Source organism: Cucumis sativus, chromosome 5, assembly GCF_000004075.3.
Source record: "Cucumis sativus cultivar 9930 chromosome 5, Cucumber_9930_V3, whole genome shotgun sequence".
In the NCBI taxonomy this organism is placed as follows: domain Eukaryota; kingdom Viridiplantae; phylum Streptophyta; class Magnoliopsida; order Cucurbitales; family Cucurbitaceae; genus Cucumis; species Cucumis sativus.
Window position 1 is genome coordinate 26,530,630 of NC_026659.2, and position 21,350 is coordinate 26,551,979.

The 21,350-nt window shown below is 31.6% G+C and overlaps 2 protein-coding genes across 3 annotated transcripts; both read right to left on the minus strand.

Annotated features, from left to right (window-relative positions):
* Positions 1–389: 389 nt before the first annotated feature.
* Positions 390–6,201, minus strand: LOC101215812 (phosphate transporter PHO1 homolog 3). 2 transcript variants are annotated; one of them, XM_011657391.2, is made up of 14 exons: positions 5,770–6,201; positions 5,180–5,566; positions 4,530–4,914; positions 4,088–4,136; positions 3,897–3,968; positions 3,160–3,289; positions 2,938–3,058; positions 2,538–2,796; positions 2,347–2,451; positions 2,214–2,258; positions 1,960–2,109; positions 1,581–1,862; positions 1,353–1,489; positions 390–1,243 (listed from the first exon to the last, which is right to left on the minus strand). In XM_011657391.2, the coding sequence occupies exons 1-14, from the start codon at positions 6,038–6,040 to the stop codon at positions 1,144–1,146; spliced, it is 2,493 nt and encodes an 830-aa protein (XP_011655693.1). In that variant the 5' UTR covers positions 6,041–6,201; the 3' UTR covers positions 390–1,143. The 2 variants fall into 2 exon arrangements, with proteins under 2 accessions (XP_011655693.1, XP_031741724.1); XM_031885864.1 differs by lacking the exon at positions 5,770–6,201 and having other exon boundaries at positions 5,193–5,308.
* Positions 6,202–13,985: 7,784 nt separating this feature from the next.
* On the minus strand, positions 13,986–20,413 carry LOC101216054 (rhamnogalacturonan I rhamnosyltransferase 1). The gene is made up of 8 exons (XM_004135115.3): positions 19,576–20,413; positions 18,869–18,936; positions 18,661–18,749; positions 18,415–18,577; positions 15,763–16,052; positions 15,270–15,474; positions 14,714–14,871; positions 13,986–14,599 (listed from the first exon to the last, which is right to left on the minus strand). The coding sequence occupies exons 1-8, from the start codon at positions 19,838–19,840 to the stop codon at positions 14,326–14,328; spliced, it is 1,512 nt and encodes a 503-aa protein (XP_004135163.1). The 5' UTR covers positions 19,841–20,413; the 3' UTR covers positions 13,986–14,325.
* Positions 20,414–21,350: the final 937 nt, after the last annotated feature.

Here is a 21,350-nt window from a genome sequence, read left to right on the forward strand (position 1 = left end):
TCAAGTGTATGGTTCTTTTTCAAACTTTTGTGTACAAATTCCTGAGATGTACATGTTGATATTAATCAGATGGTTCATATTAAGCCTGTGTTATTGTCTCAAAAGTTCGATTCACTCACCCTATAAATACACGGAAGTGTGCTACATTAGGAGTTTGCTTTGATGCATTGCAAACTAATGGTTTTTCTTTTCAGATGTAAACTAAAGCTAGGTGCTATACACTTTAGGTCCATCTTATGCTACGTTTAAGGATATTTTGAGATGAATGGTGAGATGAGGTTCTTTAGCTACTCAATTGAACACTTCGAGTTGGTTGTAGCATGCATGTTTGTGCTTGTGTGAGTTGGTTATCATTTTAGCTGCGGAGCACAAAACCCACATGTTTTTTCTTCCTTTCGAAAAGGATTCAAAACTTTTCATTATAATGTAAATATACCGAACCTCAAGGATGCTAAGAGAGATTACAAAAAGATACAAAAGTGCAACATACAAAGAAAAATATTAAATAACTTATCGGCAGGGCAAAGCTAATAATCGAAAGCCAAAGCTTAATGATGTTCTAGGAACATTCGAACAACCATAAATATCTTGAATTGAGACTACATCAAAGGACTTGGAAAGATGACACCAAGAAGAAGCCTCAACGAGCCGAATCAAACCAAGCAAGAGAACATTGGGAAGAGTTCTTCAAAGTGTGGTGGTTCCTTTAGGCTCAAAGTTCAGAAAGTAACGCCTTTACAGCATTCATCCATGCTGATGTTCATTTTACTCTTTAGGGTTCTCATGTGTGCATAAACATAGTATTGTTGAGTCCCAGAGAACATAGCCTCTACTAATGTAAAGACCGATCACTCTTCAGCCTTGGTACGGGCAAAAGTGCTAGTAGCATCTCTTTATTCCAACTTCCTTTCTTTTATATAATTACTGCAATTTGTGTTTGAATCTTTTCCATATTCTTTCTAGAATGAATAGGACTGTCTACCAGAGTTCTCCCTTGTAGTAGTATAGACAGCTTGATAAAGGAATCGTGAGAGGGCCAAAGATATTGCAATGGTGTGTTATTGAATATATACGGTAAAAAAATTGTTAACATTTATTGACAAGTAAACTGTATGTGTTGAAAGAATACTATATGAAATTTTTTTAATCATCTTTGTCATCATCTTCATCATAGTTGAAAGGTAGCGGTACAGATTTGAATGCACGATACTTCCCAACATTGTTCAGATGCTCATTCTCCAACCTAAACCAAAAGGGTAAGTAGATAAGTCAATAAACCATTTAAGATTTTAGAAAGACTTGCAGGCAGATTGAGGAAAAACCCCTAAAGAACTGAACTTTCAAAGTTATACCTGAAGAAATTCCATATGCCACGACGAATGATCTCGAGGCTGGCCACTATTGTAATCAAACCTTGGGTATGCAGGAAGGAGAATTGAAAATCCAACACAGTTTGCAGCCAAGCAAACCTCAGTAACACATTCAAGACCTGCATTTGATTAACACGAACTTTGTTCAGATTACTATAATATGGTGATCTAACTTGCCTTTTGCAGTGAATATCCTTATGAGAAACTAACCATTGCAACATAGTATACACTATTGTGACCAACAAGTAGCTTGTCTCTCAACCATCGGTTCTTCGAGTGGCGCTGCAGAAGGCCCCAGTCAATGGCGATGTCCCAATACGTGCATATAATGGCAGCAAGGGCCGAGAAAATTGCGGCTAGCACTTTCCAGGCTATTACTCCTCTGTTCAGACTGTAAGCTGTCCTTAAGCACACAGCTACAATTGTCAAGAAGTACTTGATTCCATTATATCCCTGCATTGCGTCTTTCTCCTCATACAATCTCCTGAGACACTGCATGAATGAGAACCCAACAAAAGTTTGCTTTAGTGAAATAACTTTTTACCATTTTGAATAGAACTCAAAAGGTGGGTGATAGGAAGATTCAAACCTGAAGGAGACGTGACGAATATGGAATAACAGCTATGATAAAGCTGAAAGTGTTGAACACAGTGTTAGTTCCACAAGTATTCTGTCTATGCTTATAGTCTCCCCAACCGTAATAGCAAATGTAGAATTCCAAGCTACGAAGTGCTTGCACCTGAACCGATTTGAAATAATTGTTTGAGGATCCAAGTTACAGGTAAATTCTTGAACTGAAGAAGCATGCGGCATATAGAAGAAAAAACCCTTTATGTAACTAACCTGGCTGGTTAACTGATCTGCTAAGAAGAAATCGGGAAAGATAACCTGTCGAAGAAGAAAGTATCCAAAATTAGAGGATAGTTCAATAACTTCCCTATAGGTCGAAGGTATAAATCTATCTTGTTTTGCATACCGTGTAGAGAGGAGCACATATACAGTGGTACAAAGTTCTTATACAGAAGAAGCGACTAGAGCGATATAAGATGTTGAGTGGACATAAGAAGACTACAATCACAACCTGCAAGCAAGGAAATATAGAAAAATTTTAGCCACAAGTTAATGGCTTTATGGGAAAATGAGAGTTTTTTGTGAGATCAATCTTACAAGGAGCAAAACCAAAGGCAGAAGTTCAGTCACTGCTTGATATGACTGGGTAACAGAGTCCATCTCCATGTCAAGATTAGAAAGAACACAAGCTAAAGCAAGAGTTGCCAAAGCAAAACTGGGAAGAAGAACCTCTCGATAGGCCAATTCAGTGCCTTGTTTGAAACCAAATATGAAGGAATAATTCACTTGGTATCGCCTCCAAAAGTATATGTTTGCTGCATACATTAGTAAGTGCAAGACAACAAATCCGAACAAGCTGCATTAAACAAACAGAGGACTGAATTAAAATACTAATCTTTTTCAGTTATTGTTCACGCCCCTCCTTTCTTTCCATTTTAAGAGCCGAATTATTTTTCCAATGTATAACAAGAAACGAAAAACTGGTCTTTTAAGTTACCTGTAAAGCGGAAACATGGTTTCCATATACTGAGTGCTGCCTTCTTTGTTTATTATATGTCGCGCTCGTGTAATAAAAATGAGGGCGACGACAAGAGCTATAGCACAGCCAGCAAAGAAACCTGAAATATTTGTTCGAGCCAACCAAAAATTTGAACATCAATGAAGGGAATTCTCTGATGGAAGAAGTTGGAAATGAAAGCAATTCGTGATAGTTATTTACCAACTGAAAATGTAGTTCTATGTCTTTCTTTCTTTGCTTTAGGTCTCAAGATGTTCATTCCTTTAGTGCGATTAGCATTGCAAAAATGTTTGATAAACGCAGCTTCCACCCTCTCCATTAACTTAGAAACCTGATTTAATGCCAATAATGTCATCAACAAAACTGGACATAATATTCAAATACATGTTTAATAGAACACAACACATCATACAAAAAAAGTTACCAATGTCTTTACTAAATTGAACTACGTTCATGTCAGCAAAATTATTCAAACATGTGATAGTCGTGTTTGTACATTAGACTCTATTTTTCACCTTTCTGTCAAACAGTAACACAAAGACAAAATTATTCAGACATGTGCATGTGATAACTGATAACCATGTTTGTACGGACTCTGCCTTTTGCCTTTCTGTAAAATTGGACTATTTCATATTCACATAATGCAATGGTAACATAAAGATAAAGTAATAAGACAAAAAGAAAAAAAGAAAAAGACCAAATAGGGTATTTAAAATCATTTTAAAAACGTGAGGTTGTAATTTTAAGAATCATATGGTAAATTGTAAATATATATATATAATGCAGTAGGTGGAAATGTTGAGAATTTTGAGTCTTAATTTCTTGAAAATGGGATTTGCTATGGAAATAAATAAACAAACAAAGAGTATAAGAAAGGACTGTTTGATAAACTAAAAATAATTAATTGGTAGCTAAAGGATTTTGAAAAGTCAAGAAACCTCGTCAGAGCTTCCAAGATAAGAGCTATCCACCATCTTCATATATGACTTTCCAGCATCTCTTGATGTAATCTGCACCCATTATTGTCAAATAATATGATCCAAAAATTAGAATTATATATATTTATGCTATTTTCAAAGCTTCATTTCTTGGATATAATAAAGAATAATTCAAGTACTTGAATATTTACCTTATCATATTTCTTCATTATCTTTGAAAATGCCAAAGTATTCAAGAAGCTGTTTCATCAAAATGAAAGTTTAGATGATTCTATACTATTAATAGGAGAAAATCAAACGATTTTGTTTTTTTATTTCTAGTTTTTGAAATTTTAGCTTTTTTCAAGTGGAAAAGATTTTAATTCTAAACTAAATTCCAAAAAAAAAAAAGCTATTTTTTAGTTTATTTGTTTGTGAAAGAGATATATTAGTACAAAGTATGTGTTTATAGGACTTTCTCAGTCAAATTGGACTATTTTCTCTTGGTTAAGTAAAAGATTTGAATTCTATAAACTAAATTCCAAAAACAAAAAAAAAAAAAAACTTTTTTTGTTTGGTTGTTAAAACCATGGCTAAAGAATTGTATCAAATAAATTAAACAAGACAAAAGTTATTCAATTGAAATATATATACCTGAAGCTCTTGAGTAGTCTGAGTTTGTGGTAAAACACAACAAAGGCCTTTTTGAGTTGATTCTCAATTTTGTTGAGATTTTCTTTATTGAATTGAAGTTCAGAATTTTTTGGGAAATTGAGAAGGCCTTTAATGGTGGATCTTGGGGTTTCTGTAGTTGTGTTCATTGTTACACGATCAAGAAGTTCAAGTGGAGGTGGTCTATTAGCCATCATTTTTCTTGATTTCCCTTCACTATTATCTTCACCGCCCTTTGATTTCTTCTTTTCATCTTCATTTTCATCTTCATCCTCGTCTTTTGATGATTCATTGTTCGGTTTATGACTACTACGCTCATTGTGGCTCGACCCTTCTTCTATGGAATCCATCGCTATATGAACTCTTCCTATACAAATTAACCAAAATACGTAAATTCAAATCCTGGTTCAAAAGCACTTTACAAAATATGTCATTTCGATTCACACATACTTCAGTATATAAAACAAAAATGAGCTGAGACATTGTATATATACCCAAAGTATCTATAAACCCTGACATGATTAGTTGAGTTAGAAAATGCTTAATTTTGATGATTGTAATTAAAAGCACTCCTCAACCCATGAACCTAATTATTAATTAATTAGCTTAATTAATTTAATTAAAAGACTTACTGCTAGCTCTGACCCCAGAAGGAGTAGAAGATGATAAAGCAGCAGTTGAAACAGCAATATCAGTGGCCAGCCTTGTAATCTCCTCCGCCCGCCGGTCACCGGAGAAATCCCAAACACCTTCTGGATTCTCCACTTTTATTCTGAAAGCAATCAAAGCATTCATTTGCTTATTCAAAACACTTGCCTCCTTCACAACTTCCTCTACTTTTGCCTTGTAGAACTTGTCCACTTTATTGAACTCCCTATCCAATGACCTGAAATACACCAACTCATACTCTCCTCCTTCCTCGTCCGCCATCAAAAACGTCGTCCGATACTTCTTCGTTCCGTCCCGGTTCACCGCATTCACCAATATCGCCTGCTCCTCCACCCCATCCTGAGGTGAACCTGCACACATATGCATCACACAGTTATGACAATTCTTACATATAGAATCAGAGCCAAAACTTAATTCAGCAACCGTTAAAAACCATTCATAATCGAACAAATATATATTAATTATTAATTGGAAAAGAAATAACATCCCACAAATTCGAACATAGAATAATAATTGCTGACGAATGAAGATATATAAATCAGCAATAACGAACCTGCAGGGCTTGCTGGGTGGCTGTTATGGGCATGACCATGGCCATGAGCGTGACCATGGCTATGGCTGTGACGGAGCGTTAACCCACTAAAAGCCCTATAGAGAGTGAGGGTTCGCCGGAGCTGGCCGGAATGACTGGAGGGCTGGTTTCTAGCATGGGTTTTGTTGAAAGTGTCAATTTGCTTCAAGAGGGATTTGAGAAAATCATAATCCATGTAAGCTTGTTGCCATTCTGGAACCATTTGAGCAGTAAACTGTTTGCCAAACTTCATATTTGATGAAGAAGAAACACTTCGGTATTTGCATAAAAAGAACAGAGAGTACTGATAATCAATCCAGCAACAGATCAGATATATAATTATAATAGCTGATGATGTTTATAATTTGTTGGATGATCATATATATATTTATGGGAATGAGAAAATAGTGAGTTGTAGTATGAGGAAGGTGGAGTATTTATAGAGAAAAGATACCAAATAAGAAAGAGACATTTCAAAAAGGTGTATTGATTTCATGATTATTTAATTGTAATGCATGAATGAAATTTCAAACGAAAAGAAAACACGCGTCCATGCACTAAGGCATAGAAAGAAAAGCTCACTCGGTTCCATTAATTCTTCTTTCTCAATAATACTTTTAGTATACTTTGCTTTAACCTTAAGATTTTTAAAACTCATTAGTGGGCTGTTTTTCTTAATTAACCAATTTATTAAACACAAATTGATTAGACTCTTCACTTTTCTAATAATAATAACAATCAATAATAGGGTGTAAATTTTTTTGTATATTAATTTGTATTTTCTTAAACTTTATGTTTAGTAAATTCGTGATATAATTTTAATTTTTTTTAATTAAGTGTATAAATGAAACTAGTTCGAAATTATTTATTCAGAAATAAGTTTATTCATACTAATTAAGTTTTTTTCTTCTTCCTATCTATATATTTCTATTCACACTTTCAAAAATCAAATCAAGTTTTAATTTTGAAATTATATTATTTTCAATTTTTTGCTTTTTTTTTTCTTCTAGCATTTAATTAAGAATTCAATTATTTTTTCTTAAAATTTATTTTTGTGCTCACACTTGTCAAATATATCAAGAAATTTAGTAGATAAATATACATATAAAAAAATTATAAAATTAAGAAATTGTTTAGAGCAATGAATGATTTATAATAACCTAGGGTTTAGTGTAGTTTACCTTTCAGGTGTAGACTATTATCTCAGCTTTTGTCGACGTTACTTTCTTTATAATGGCTTTTTGGCTTGGCTTAGCCTTCTACTTTTACTTGGTAAATATTTAGAGCTTAGTGAGAAAGGGGTATGAAAAAGAAGAAAAATAGAAGTGAGAACAAATATTAGTTAGGTCTAAGGACTTGGAGTGGACTATAATAACACATTTCACTCCGCTCTCAAGTCATAAACGCAAATAACCCTTAAAAGTTTAGAATGTATTAATTAAATGTTTTTTTTATTAAATGGTTCTTATAATTCAAGAAAATTAAATATTTCTAAAAATTTAATGACGAGTAAATTCAAATTTACGATCTTTAAAGATCTGTTACACACCCCTCTACAACAAAATTAAATTTGTAATTACTCTCACCAAAAAAAGATTGACTTAAGAGAAAAGTAGTAACTAGACTCTTACCTAGTGCGGCTATTCACATAGGTATCTTTTCTCATTCAAAATGTAACAAATTCCCTTCTAGGTTGGTCAAATAGTTAGGTTAATGTTTATTAATTAAAGTAACTATGTATCTATATATCTATCTATATATATATATATATATCCACAAACTAATTGTAGATAGATGTAATTATGGCTTAAGATTGATGGGAAAAAATCATCACATTTGAATGTTAATTTACATGTATGGTTAAAACTTAGGTAGGAAAATGATCTGTTAAGTTAATGAAAACCATATTATATTAATATGTGACATTGGCAATAATGGAAGAGTGGAAATGGGAAAAAGATTATAAAGAAATATATAACATTGACTGAGTGTCAATGAGATTATGATTTTCAAAGGGAACACTGTTCGATGTGAGAAACTTCGAAATTCGAAAACCTTTTGTCTTTGATTCTTCATATAATAATTCATAATTCAACCAAGCAAAAGCAATGGAATTATTTAATTAATTGATCAATTTTGTTGGTCAGAAAAATTGTAAAGAAATATAATAATTCTTTTTATATATAATAATGCTAAACTCATATATAAAATGAGCAAAACACCAAACCTATATAATCTTCTTTTTTTTTTTCTTTTTTGGTGTTACGAACATATATATATATATATAAAAATAGAAAAATAAATTAAAATATTTACAATTTATAGCAAAAAATTTGAATTCTATAGAAACCGAAACTTTTATTACTGTTTATCAGTATTTATTATTAATAAAATATAAAATTGTATCTATATGTTGTAAATATTTTGTCACATTTACTATTTTTGACAATTTTACCTTTGAATATTACATAACAATCAACCATTATTAAACGAAACAATCATACGAAGTAATATCTTTCCCTCTATATTTGTATAATCTTTTTAGGTTAAGGATTATAATTATGTGTATAGAAACATTTTAAAAAACAATTGCAAATATATATATATCAAAGCCTATTAACGATATGACTTCTATTTTTAATAGCTAGATTTATATAATCTATCAGTGATAGATCACCGATAATATAAAGGTGTATTAGCGATAGAAATCTACCACTCTTAAAATTTGGTTTTCTAAACTTAACGCGATTATTAAAATAGAAAAATAAAAAGAAAACATTTTATCTGTGTCATTTACTTTTCAAACTATTCTATTTGTATGATATTAGGGTCCCTATTTTTTTTTCACCACTTTTCAAACTAAACTATATTTAGGTCATATTTTCAAAAATTACATTAAAAGAATAGAGAGATTTCATTAGGGAAACAAAAAGAGAAAGAAAGAAAGAAAGGAAAAAAAAAGGGCAAATCCTTTTTCCACAAGTCAATTTTGTGCCAAATAGAAAGACTCTTTGGTTTTTTCCAAAAGCTAAAGCGTTGTGATAATTTATTTCAACCACTTTCTTTGAAATCTTTTAACTTTCTATGACTATCTAAATAATTAAATCAATTATAGTATTTTTGCCTTGGAAATTTTCAAGAAATATTTTTTTTTTTCTTTTCATACTTCAGTTTGAAGGTTGCTTTAGTTCATTCCAAATATGTGTGTGTATATATATATATATATATATATATATATATATTATAAACTTCTCTAATCTTTTGTTGCTTAATTAAATTTAATTAGCACTAATTACCTTTTCTTTGGAAGAATAATTCCAATACAACTTTTATCCAACTTTTTCAATTTGTTTGAAATGTAGATGTGTTGATCCGTTCATATTATGAGAGATTATCACATTTGATTAATTGTGTAAAATATAATTAATCAATGATTAAATGTTAAATTAGTTTTACATAAATTGTCTTGTCGTCATGCATGACTCATATCTCATTTCACCACATACGTGATCTTTTTTTTTTCTATGTGGTTAATTATTTGAAGAATAATTTTCATCTTAATTATAGCATTCTTAGGTGTTTGTTTAAATTTTAATTTTTAGATCAATGCAATATGCTTCTATAATCTAGTTTATAGACTAAAATCATGTTTTGTTCTCTAGTCATTCATGTAAATTAAAATTGTTAGTTTTATTTCGAGAATAAATCCTACGAGTTCTAGTATTAAAGTCACTACGCTTGAAAAAAAAATAAATTGCGATGTATTATTCAAATCATTGGTTAGATAATAGATGTGTAGCTTTTCCTCAAACAAAATGTCTAATGTTTACAACACTTTGATAGTTAAAGGTCAAAATATTGTTGGTCGAGGAATTAACGTGACTTGTAAAGTCCATCAATTGTTAGAAAATAATCGAGTTAAAGTTGTAGCATGCTATGAGTGTTACATAATAGTCTAATGATAGGAATGGAAGTGATTGACATGAGAGTTTCTCTAAGTGTTCTAGCGAGCAAAGTGACTCTCGGTCGAATTTTTAACGTGCTTTGGAGAGGGTCTATTGATAATTTGGGTCCTGTAGATACTCGTACGACATCTCCTATTCATAGATTCACCCATATTTTTATATAATTAGATACAAAATTATCTATTTTTGACATGAATTAAAGTAGTGGATCTATTAGCACCTTATCGACGTGAAGAAAAAATAGGACTATTCAAAAAGGTTGATATAAATTTAAAAAATTTAAAGAAGCAAAAGACGTGATTATCTGTTGAAACATATTTCCAATACTATATATTATAAGGTTTGTGTAGTTTTTATAGCTATGGTTTAAATCACACTCTTAAACCCTAAACGTATATCGTCTCTAGTAATAAAATGATAATTATAAATGTAGGGGTAAACTACATCCACGTATACTAGAAAAATATTATGTAATAAATTCAAATCAATTGAATTATAAGAAGATAAAAAAGAGGACATCACCTTTTGTAGCATTAAATTTGGATAGCTGTGATGAAAATAACTTTACACACTTAGATGACATAAACAAATTTTCCTTCTCTTCTTAAGTTCATGCATTTTTTGTTTCTAAAATGGCAAAATTTTAAATAGACTCTCACTATGGTCGTCGTCAACCATCAAGTTCTTATCTTTATATACATCAAAACGTTAAGTGGAAATATGATTTCCTTCATGGTAAGGACCTCTCATTCTACAAATGTTTTAAATCCATATACAAATATCTCAACTATATATATATATATATTAAAGACATCGGTAGATATTTATGAGTATCTATTAGAGTCTGAAATTAGCTCGGTTCATTTTGCTATATTAGAAAATGTTTATTTCAATAATATTTTTAAAATAAATAAGTAGAATCATAAATAGTAAAAAAATTAATATTATTTATTAAATGAACCTTTTCAATAATAATAGAAAAAATACAAACCGTTTACACTTTAGGGTAAGAAAAATGAGAAGAAAAAAAATTCATAAACTTGATTTTATTACAAAGTGTAAAAATAGTTTGTGTATTTTGTCATTTAAAAAAAAATTAACTAGTAATTTATTTTAGTAACTATTGTAATTAAACTATTTTGGAATACAAATCATATAGAATATGGGAGAAAATATCTTTTTCGTTTTTAGATTTTGAATCTAGTTTTTATTTAGTACTCCCGTTTTGATTTTGGTTTCAATTTAGTTCTAAGTATTGAAATGTATTAAGATTTGAGTTTTGTTTAATTTGATCTCCGAAATGCAATATATTACCTTTTTAACCTTAATTTTTTTATTAAATACTCACTTACAAACATCAATCCCAATATTTATTAATTAATTTAAAGTAACCGTGAAGTAAAGTTCTAAATTTAATTTCAAAAGTGATGAAAAAAAATGAACTTTTAGTTAATCATAATTCCCTTAAATTTATTAACATACATTAACACCACAGTGAAGATGGAAAATAAATATTTAGTAAAAAGTTAAGATTGAAAATGTAAATATTGAAATTTGAAAACTAAATTAAATCAAAATTCAAAATTCAAATATACTAAATGAAAATAATTTTGAAATGTAAATATAAGTGAGGATAAAAACTATACTGAAAAACATGTTATTTTTCTATTAAAATATATGCATCATGACACAACAAAATATTTTTTGGGAAGATAAATGACATAATGAGCTATTATTTAATATAAGATTCCATACCTTATTAGGTATACTGAAAATATCATTAGATTAGATTAATTACCCCTTTAAAGACTGCACTACTCTTTAAACATATATATAATTTTTAAACATCCACATTACCCACGAGGAATTCACATATTTAATTTTTTTTTGTCTTCATTATGCTCCCATTTAAAAATACTGAAAGTGGCTTGTATTAAATTAACTCAATCTTTTTTATTATCACATAGTTACGATCGAACTAAATATTGGTGATTTTAAATTAAAAGAAAAAACGTTAGATAATATATAATTAAACTTATCTTTAACTATCGGTTTAAGCTTTTAAATCAATAGTAATATGGATAAACATCGTGTAGGAGAAAATATTGTAATTTAATACGTTGGAATGATTTTTATATTCTGTTAATAGGAGAAAATCTATAAGTGTATGATTGGAGTGGCTGTGATTAATAAGAATAAAGACAGATCTTATAAAGTATAATATAATATAAGGTAAGATTATTAGACAAATTTCTTTTAATCTTATGGTAAAGTTAGAATATTTTGAAAAGAAAGAGTTCGTGAAGCTAAAGTGGTCAATGATATTGAAAATAGAGCCATTTCAAACAAGTCGATGATGCATACTTTTTAGTCAAAGTAACACTATAATAAAATATGAGGCCCCAATCTCCAACTCTATGTTCAACCAAAATTGCTAAATTATTAAAAAATTGTCTTCAAACGTTATATTTTGGTTTAAACAATACTAAAAAACTTTTTAAATTACCTTTTTTTATTTTAAAAATAATAAAAGCTATCTCTAAAATTTTAAAAATAAATGTAAAAAAATTCTCATCCACTATGTATTTGAATTCTTTTAGTTTCAAAAGAAACGATTTAAAACAATTGTGTTTTGCATATTTATTAAACTAAAGCATAAATGATAAACGGTAAAATACAAATAAATTAAAAAGTAAATGTACTCAAAGGAAAAAATATATACAAAAAGATATTACTTAATAATAAATTTGATGATATTTTGAACAAAAAGTATAAAATCTAGAGATATTTGGAATAATTCAAGCACTAAAACAACAGTAAGCATGCATGGATTTTGAATTGAACCTAAGTCTTCAAAAGGAAAAAAAAAATAAAGATTTCCCATTCTGGCATTTTCCATGGTCAGCATTTCAAAGCTTCTGGCTGCTTTAATGTTAATTTAATATCAACTTACAAAACCAATACAAAAAGAGTCGTCTCTGCATATCTTTTCAGGCAAATGGTAAAAGTAGGGATTTGTTATAATTATACCCTTAAATCTTTTAAATTAAATCATAATCGTATAAATTACATTATTTACATTAATTAGATAGTTTGAGAATTTAATTTATATCATATGTAAGTTCAATTTTTACGGTTTCCAGAAGTCTAGGACATAATTGTTACTATTGAAAGTTTATATATCTAATTACAATCCAAATTTAGGAGTGGTTTAGTCAGCTCCAAATCCCAACCAATTCATTGACATAAAACAGAGCTTATGACTGTTTGTTTTTGTTTTCATAGCAGAAACTGGACTTATTCATAAGGAATTACGTTACCCTTTCAGAAATTTTCAACATTCTAAACTTCAGAGCCAAAATGTTGACCAGCGGGGGAAAAATGGTAAGATCAAATCTGTATACTTTTCATTGATTGATTGGTAGAAGATATTGACATTGTATTTTGAAACAGAGCAGTGAAATTAGTTAAGAGTTGGAACTTAGACCAATGGCTGCTTTTCTTTTTGTATGAACTGTGGGCTCATTCGTGCTACAAAAGTAGAAATTTCCTGGAAAATGACATACAACATACAAGCTACAGTAAAAATTTGAATTTTGTTACCCTGTAATGTTATTTTATTTACCTGATTCCGGGAGAGAGAACAGAAGTAAAACGTGTCCAATAGGCTTCAAGATTTTCTCCTCATTCAACTTCTAGTAAGTCTAACAACATAATTAGACCGTTACTACTTCTACAGGGAAAGAAGAATAAAATAATGAACTGAAAGTCAGCAAAATTTTATTCATGAAGAAATGAATTCTTGTTTTAGCACATGATATAAGCATAAAGCACCACCATTTGGTAATGCCTTCAAAACTGTAAGATATTTCCTCCTTCCCTTCTTTTTGGTAATTTTTTATGGAGCTGTATAGACTTTAGAATTTTAAGATATGGCTATAGATTCCATTCGTTCTTTGGGATACCATAATGTAAATTATTCAACTTCAATAGTTTGCTCATTTATGGAATAACTCAATCTTTCCATCATTTTCTTTTTCGAGTAACTTCATATTCCTCTCTATCTCTACTTTTCACATTCACTGACCAACTTCATCTTTTCCTTTTAATCTACTTTTCACCATTATCTATTAACTGTCAAATGCCACTTTTAGTTTACAGCAGAAAAGTGGAGAGCAAAGAATTGCTTCCAGTTTTGAGTGAAAAGAAGCAAAAAACTGGTTTAATGTGTTAGTGTAGAATCAAAAGCAGGCACAAAGCTCATACCTTAACAGGCTGTTTTAAGAATCTGGAAAAATTGTTGACATCTCACATCTGATACAAATGATAAAATTTTGTGGCAGGATAGGAGTTACATGAAACAAATAAAATTATATAAACAAATGATTGGATATCCAAGGGAGAATTTTGAAGGATTTTATTTATATTGCTTTGTATAAAAACTCTCAGGCTTCAGTATCGACATAAGTGGGCAGTGTGCAATGAAAGTGAGAAGATTAGCTCACCAACATTGAAGTGAGGAATTCCCCCTTGGAACGCCATGAAAGTTGGATCTGGATTTGGTCAGTGGCAGTTAAATTACTTTACTTGAGTTATTATGGCTTAGTGAGTCGTTGCAGTTCATTCCCTCACAGAAGCATTCATGAGGATTTGCATAAAAGTAATCTTCTTCCTTCGGCTTGTCTGGAATTGCTCTTCTTTGCATTGGTTGACCCTGTCTTTTCTCATGTGCCAATCTTACAGCAGCAGCAAAGTCATCCCAAGAAAGTGTGCCATTCTGATGCATATCCACTAATTCCACTAGCTTTTTTCTATCCAGTGTTATTGTTCTCTTAAACCCCAGGTATCTGTGAGCAGTAAGAATTAAATCAGGAGAGTTTTCAAAACCTCAGATTGTAATTGTATGTCCCTAACAATACGGCTGGAAGAAAACGATTATCGTGTAAGATGATGTGGCATACCTACGGTGACCTTCAACAACTCTTGCCATGTTACCATCATAAGTAGGAACAAAAGTGTTGCTGGCTACAGAAACCATAAAATCTAACGCTGCCATTTGTGATGAATGATTCCGGAATAGCTTCAATTCTTCTGGGGATAGCAATGCTTCCTTTTTCACCTGCAATGCAATGGGGTAAATGGTAATGCATCTAGGAAAAACTAACATTCACTGTAGTGTAAACCTTAAACGCCACTTTCTTGGTTACTACATTGTCCAATGACACGATAGCTTCACTTTTCCTGACACAGAGAGTTTTCTTTTTTTCCTTTTTTTTTTTCTTTTCGTGGAAACGAGAAAAAGAACTCCAGCTTGAAGTAAAAACAAATGATGCTGATTAGATTTGGATAATTGTGTACACAAACATTTTCCAAATGAGTGGCACCAGAAGGTGAAAATTCATGCAAATGACTTCATGATACTATTGAGTTTCCAGCCAATTGCCTTACAGAAATATTTCAGATAAACTCACATGAAAAGGTAGAAATTTGAGCTGAAGATATTATGATGGTACTCACAATCATTGGGAAGGCTTCCCTAAGAGTTGCAAGTCTCCGTTCACTACCATAAATCTCACCAGCAGCAATATATATCTGCGTCTCCTTGTTAAAACCTAAGGCCTGTAATGTCAGTGCTGCTTCCTCTGGGGTCAGAGGACACAGACCTTGTGATCTCCTCTGGTCAGACAAGATCTCTTTCTCCCTCCACCAAGGGAATGCATATCTGGATGAAGTTCAACTACGGATTAGTATTTCACCTGACCAGCATCTCCACATCATCATCTTAGTATAAACCATAATTATTGCAGAGAAAGTTAAAAACTAGATATAAGCCAGAATATTTAGAGAGAGAAATTAAATATAAACACCTAAAAATTGCTCTTGCAGTTGCAAACCAACTATACAATATTTTATATTCCTTTTTTTTCACCAGAAATGGGTAGTGGATTATTAGGCATAGAATGAACAGTAATAGTGAAAAAAATTCAGTGATTGGATCCAATTTAAGAACCTCATCTGTTTGAGCTCATCAGCTTCTTCCTTTGTACAGCCATGTGTACAACCTGAAAAGGCCAGCATATCCATCTCGTATCTCAGATGCAAGACCACAAAAGGTCCTTTTTCTTGAAGTAGACGAATTAACTTATAACCCAATGTCTCAATCTGAGGGGAGAATTTAAGTGCCTGGAAATTGACACGACACCTAAGTTTCTGTAGATAAACTGGGATTCCATTGTTGGCCAAGCGTGTATCTGTTTTATTAAAATGTAACACTCTATGCTTCTTAATGAGAGGAAGAATCTGCATATGGATTTTAAGGCATTAGATTAAGAGGTCAGAAGGGGAAAATAGAGATACATATAAGAGCACAAGAAGATGTTTCTATAGTTAACCATAAAAAATATTCTTAAAATTTGTGTTTCTTAAGCTCCAACTTTAAACTGCTATAGAAATGCAACATGCACAGTGAATATGATTTATCTAAGATGCAAAAAACTGCAACCAACAAGAATAGAAAGAAAATGCCAGTACACCAATACATTTTACCACAAGCCATAAAGTATGCAAATAAACATTAAACACAACTCGGAAAGACAAAAGACAATACACTCGTATAAAAGAAATAAGGACGTACAGAAGAAAGACATGAAGACTACATTTCTTCAAATAAATGTACTTATAATTATAATACTTTTTAATAAAAGTGAACACTACAACTGACAAAAAAAATGACGATATTCAAAGATTTAATGGGCATTACTTTTATTTAATATTCATACTTTGGTATACCTTTTTTCTCATTCAAGGCTTTTTACAAAAGAAGCATGATGTACATTAAGCACAAAACCAGGGGACAAAAGGAAAGGCAAGGAAGAAAAGAGATCTCTCTCCCTCAAAATGAACAACCAAAAGAGGCTAAAGTAGAGCTTTCCAGTTTCTTTGGATCATGAACAAGCTGTAATTCCAAAAACATTTCCTATTTTTGGTGCACCACCGAGAAGCTACAAACTGACTTGCTACAAAAAGTATTTCTAAGACATTCATATTATATTGTAGATAGCTTAAAGAAACAAGATAAATCTTCAAAATAACTGTTGCAGCGATATTCTTTTAATTTGGAAAAGCATAAGAACGAGAAGCTACATCTATTTTTTACACTTGTAGAAATCAATAACACACATGGTACAGAGGAAAACCCATTGATCAAACCAGAAGGGAAAATTGCCTATTTGACTAAACAATAGACTGATAGAGAACATTTCCTATTTAACAACTAACCCTTTCTGCTGTCTCCATACTTACTCCACTCTATGCCCCTTTTCATATCAATCACCAAGCACAACTCAAACTAATTTTCATCTGCCCTCTTACATCACTTTTTTCTTCTCTCACCCTAAATATGCTCAATTCCCATCTCATCATGGTAAATGCTAGGACGAACTAGTCATATAGCATTTGCCCATAACAGAGTTTCATGTCGGTTCTGTTCATTAATGTTTTGTCTCACATGATCTGCAACTATTTTTGCTGATAAACTTTAATCATTCTTTCAGAGAGTAAGCAAAGAGCTAGAAGTATCACATGGGCTCCCCTTTTCACTCACGTGCCCAAATGGCTCCCTGCTTCCCAAATACTGAAAGCAGAACCCTTTCGGGGCATAAATTCCATGCAAATAAACTGAAAAACTCTTTTGGCTCTTTATTTAATATAGACAAATATTTCTAATCATTTAATAGAGCAGAAAATAAACCATTTTTTTTAGATCCATCATTTTCTCTGACACAACAGGACACATGCATCGAGCAATCCAGCTTAAATAAACTGCTAAATTCAGGAATGTCTAAAATAATTTTCAGTTCTCATCACAATATATATGTCTTGATCCAATTACATTGCATGCACTCGTAAAATATAAAATATTCCTTAAAACCTCACAACTCACATCAACCTCACAACTCACATCATTCAGTTAAAAGATTAAACAGCCCTGTGGTAGGTTTGCAATATACCATCTCTAGCAGCCATGGGACAACTGAAATGGAGAGGTCTACCAGTCTATTAAACATTGCCCCAACACCTTTTGCCCTTAAACGTCAATTATTAAGAGTAAGAAACTGGTAATTGGACGGTCTTCTTACAGTGTGGATGATGATACTTCCAAAAGTTTTGGAGGATGTTGGTGCAATAACAATCCTCTAAGAGATCTATATAAGGCTGTATAATCTCACTGGGTGTGAACAGAAATGAGTCTGCACTCCAGTTCGAGGGGCAAGTATCCCCACTAGATTGGAGTAAAGGCAACAAAAAGTTGATAGTAGTTTATGGCTAGTGCACCAGTGAAACCACTGAATCAGGGAAGATGCAATTTAGATGAAGCATTCTCTCAACAAGATATAATCTCAAAGCTGACTTGATTGGTACATACAATTTGGAAATATCCCAGATTCATCTTTGACCATCCAAGGAACCAAGATTTGCATCTAATAAGTAATATGAAAAACTAGGCGTGGTGATGATAATCCATCATCTCCGCAAATTGAATGATAAACATTCTCATGCACTACCATCTGATATTAGTTGTGTGTGTGTGTGTGTGGATATATCTATATATATATAAGAAATATGGAAAACTAGAGTACATGTGGGAAAAAATAATACAAACCTGTTCTAAATAATATTTTTCATTTGACCAGCTAACTGGGGGCATGGCAAATGGTAGAAACCCATATTTCCTATTGAACTTTTTGGGTAGTCTTCTGACAATGCGAACTTCGTCTCTCAGTGAATCAATAAAATGCTTCACATTAAATATGTCATCAAAATTGCTGCACAAGAGCTCAGTGTTAACATACTGAAATTTTTGTAACAGAAAGTAGCCAAATCATAGATTGCAAGAAATGGAGCATACCTAGGGTCCGCCCAAAAAGATGTTTTATCAAGTTCTGGAACAACCAATGTCAAGTTCAAAAGGCGAGCAACGGTCACCATATCACAGATCTGAAATGGTTAATTAGATGAGTCCAGTATATCATCTTTTCAAGGAAAAAGCAGAAAATAATATAGGCATAAATTAGGAAGACACGGGGGAAACAAGTAGCAAGTAAAGAAGTTCATACCGCAGCACGCATCTGATTTAAGCCCCCATTGCAGGACACCCGAAGATAACCATTACTTGAATAGTTTCCTGCAGAAAATTGAGGTCATAATTTTAGAGGTTAAATGAAATGGAAGCCAGAGTAGAATGCATGAGTTATACAAGAAGCTCAGCAGTGATGCCAATTAGTTCCATAGCTTATTTTAATGGAAGAAAGCAAAGGAAAACTGATTCCATAATTTTTCAAAAGGGTAGTACTATCATTGCTTGAAACAAAATGAGAACTTCTATGAAATAAGCTTGGTTGATTGGATAACACACTTTGACGTCAGGTAATACATAGAAGAACGTTGGTGGTTCAACAATTCATAAATATATATAATCACAATAAAAAAAGACCAACAACTAAGGGGTGTGAGTGAACTCCATAGTGCATCCTCCAAAGCGAAACAAATCCAGCAGCCGAACGATTCAGTGATTCTATTCCACAAACCAGAAACATAATAACAAACAATAAGGAAATAAACTAAACTCCGTTATGGCTACCCTTGTATGCATCGCTTTCAAACTAAGACAATCCAATGAGAACGGTGATCAAGTTAATACCTCAAGACATGCCATTACACAATGCACGGAAATTTAGAACAAGCGTACTTATGCATATCTCATTACACTAATCAAACACATTGCATCCCATAAAGAAAGACGGATAGAGACTAGGGAACCCACTTGTTGGTAGAAGTGGCGTGGATTGAATGGACTGTTCGACGTGTAAAGAGAGCGGAATCCCAGTAACTTGCGAAATCCGATTGGTTATATTTGATATAAAAGGGGGATGCCATAGCTTCCCGAATGCAACAAGCTGAACCAAAAATGTCCAAAGCAAAATGCTGGAACAAACACGAACAAACCAAACCTGCAAACGGGTCCTCGGAATTACAGGAGCTGGGAGTTTATCGGACCTGACCTGTATACCCTCAGATCTAACTTCCATTGCTCCGCTAAACACCACATTGCTGCCTCATTCAAAGAACCCACCTACCCAACCAACCCCGACATTCAAAATATCCATTCTGGGCCTTAAAATTTCCAGATTCGCATCACAGTTCAGGGATTGAAGCCCGCTCAACACCCAAAACCAGGGAACAGCTTACAAAGAAGTCAAATTGTCGGCAATCATCCAAAATGGGTTCAGCTCGGGGAATTAAATCTCAATCTGCAATAACCCCAGATAGCTGAATCGGGAAATCAATCAACTTCAGCTAAAAGGAATATTTAGATTCGCAAGAAATGGGTGAAAATAACATAAAAAAAAATGATGGGAGCGCGGCGCGGAACGAAGGTGGCGATTCACGAGCTACAAATGAAGAAAATTAATCCCGAACAACTAAATAAATGGCCTTCTCGCTGAACTTTGCCGCAAATTTCTGCCCTTTCCAGATGTATATATTTATAAATTACGAAAAACAAAACTTGAGCAGAGAAGAGGAACGATGAAAATTTTACGTGGGAGTTGAAGATACTGACTAATGTTTGGATGTGGAATCAAAACATATGCGAAAGTCAATTACAAAACTTATGTGTTCAAGTTTATTTTATTGATTTTTCTTGAGAAATTGATCAAATGTAATCTTATTTTTTTATAGAAATTGATTCTGTTTTCTATTGGAGAAAATGACATTTCTTACGAAATAAAATAAATACCTAAGCTTTAGACTACATTTTAATTTACACCATAAATGCAAAATCATCAATATACAAATTGACTTTTATCTTTAATATTTATTCAAATAACCTGAAAATTATGGACAACTTAATTAACATAACATAATTAATTAAGATGAGATGAGTTTAAATCAATGAAAATTATATGGGTTAATTAATTCTTGTGTTAACTTCAAAACAATTCAGGTTATAACCAAAGTAATTAATGTGTTTTTTTTTCACTTATGATATTCATACATTCATTATTATTTTTACTTGTGATTAACATTAAAAAAAATAGTTAAAAAATATTTTATCCAAAAAAAAAAAATTAAATGGGTTGAAAATAGAGGTTTTTAAAAAATATAGCACACCAAAATATGTCCAGTGATTAATTATCAACGAGGCGCATAATATATTTGGTATACGATAATTTAAAATTTGAGCTTTTGTATTTAAAACAACAACTTGAAAAACAAGATGAAAATGACAAACTGTAATATTTTAAAAAAATAATGAATATTTTTTTTCATTTTGTTATTCAGATAATAAATATTTGGTAGATTTGTTATATACATGAAAATTAACTCAAAAATATTTATAATTTTTTTTATTGTATTTGAAAATATTTGTTTAAAAAAAGTTAATTTAAATAAATATAACAAACCATAAATATAATGGTCGGTGTTACACCATTAAAAAGTTCAACCATTTTTAAAAAATATTTCATGTTTGTCCATTTTTTTTACCATCTTTCTTCTCATCTTTCTTTATGCGTCTTTATTTTATTATTTTTATTG

Excerpts from the sequence above, each read along its gene's own strand:
- LOC101215812 (XM_011657391.2), bottom strand. The coding sequence starts at position 6,040 with ATGAAGTTTGGCAAACAGTTTACTGCTCAAATGGTTCCAGAATGGCAA. Across the intron at positions 4,915-5,179 it reads TTCTGGGGTCAGAGCTAGCA|GAAGAGTTCATATAGCGATG; the intron begins GTAAGTCTTTTA and ends TAATTTGTATAG. Across the intron at positions 3,969-4,087 it reads TAATGAAGAAATATGATAAG|ATTACATCAAGAGATGCTGG; the intron begins GTAAATATTCAA and ends TAATGGGTGCAG.
- LOC101216054 (XM_004135115.3), bottom strand. The coding sequence starts at position 19,840 with ATGGAAGTTAGATCTGAGGGTATACAGGTCAGGTCCGATAAACTCCCA. Across the intron at positions 15,475-15,762 it reads GATGAGCTCAAACAGATGAG|ATATGCATTCCCTTGGTGGA; the intron begins GTTCTTAAATTG and ends AACTTCATCCAG. Across the intron at positions 14,872-15,269 it reads GGGAAGCCTTCCCAATGATT|GTGAAAAAGGAAGCATTGCT; the intron begins GTGAGTACCATC and ends ATTGCATTGCAG.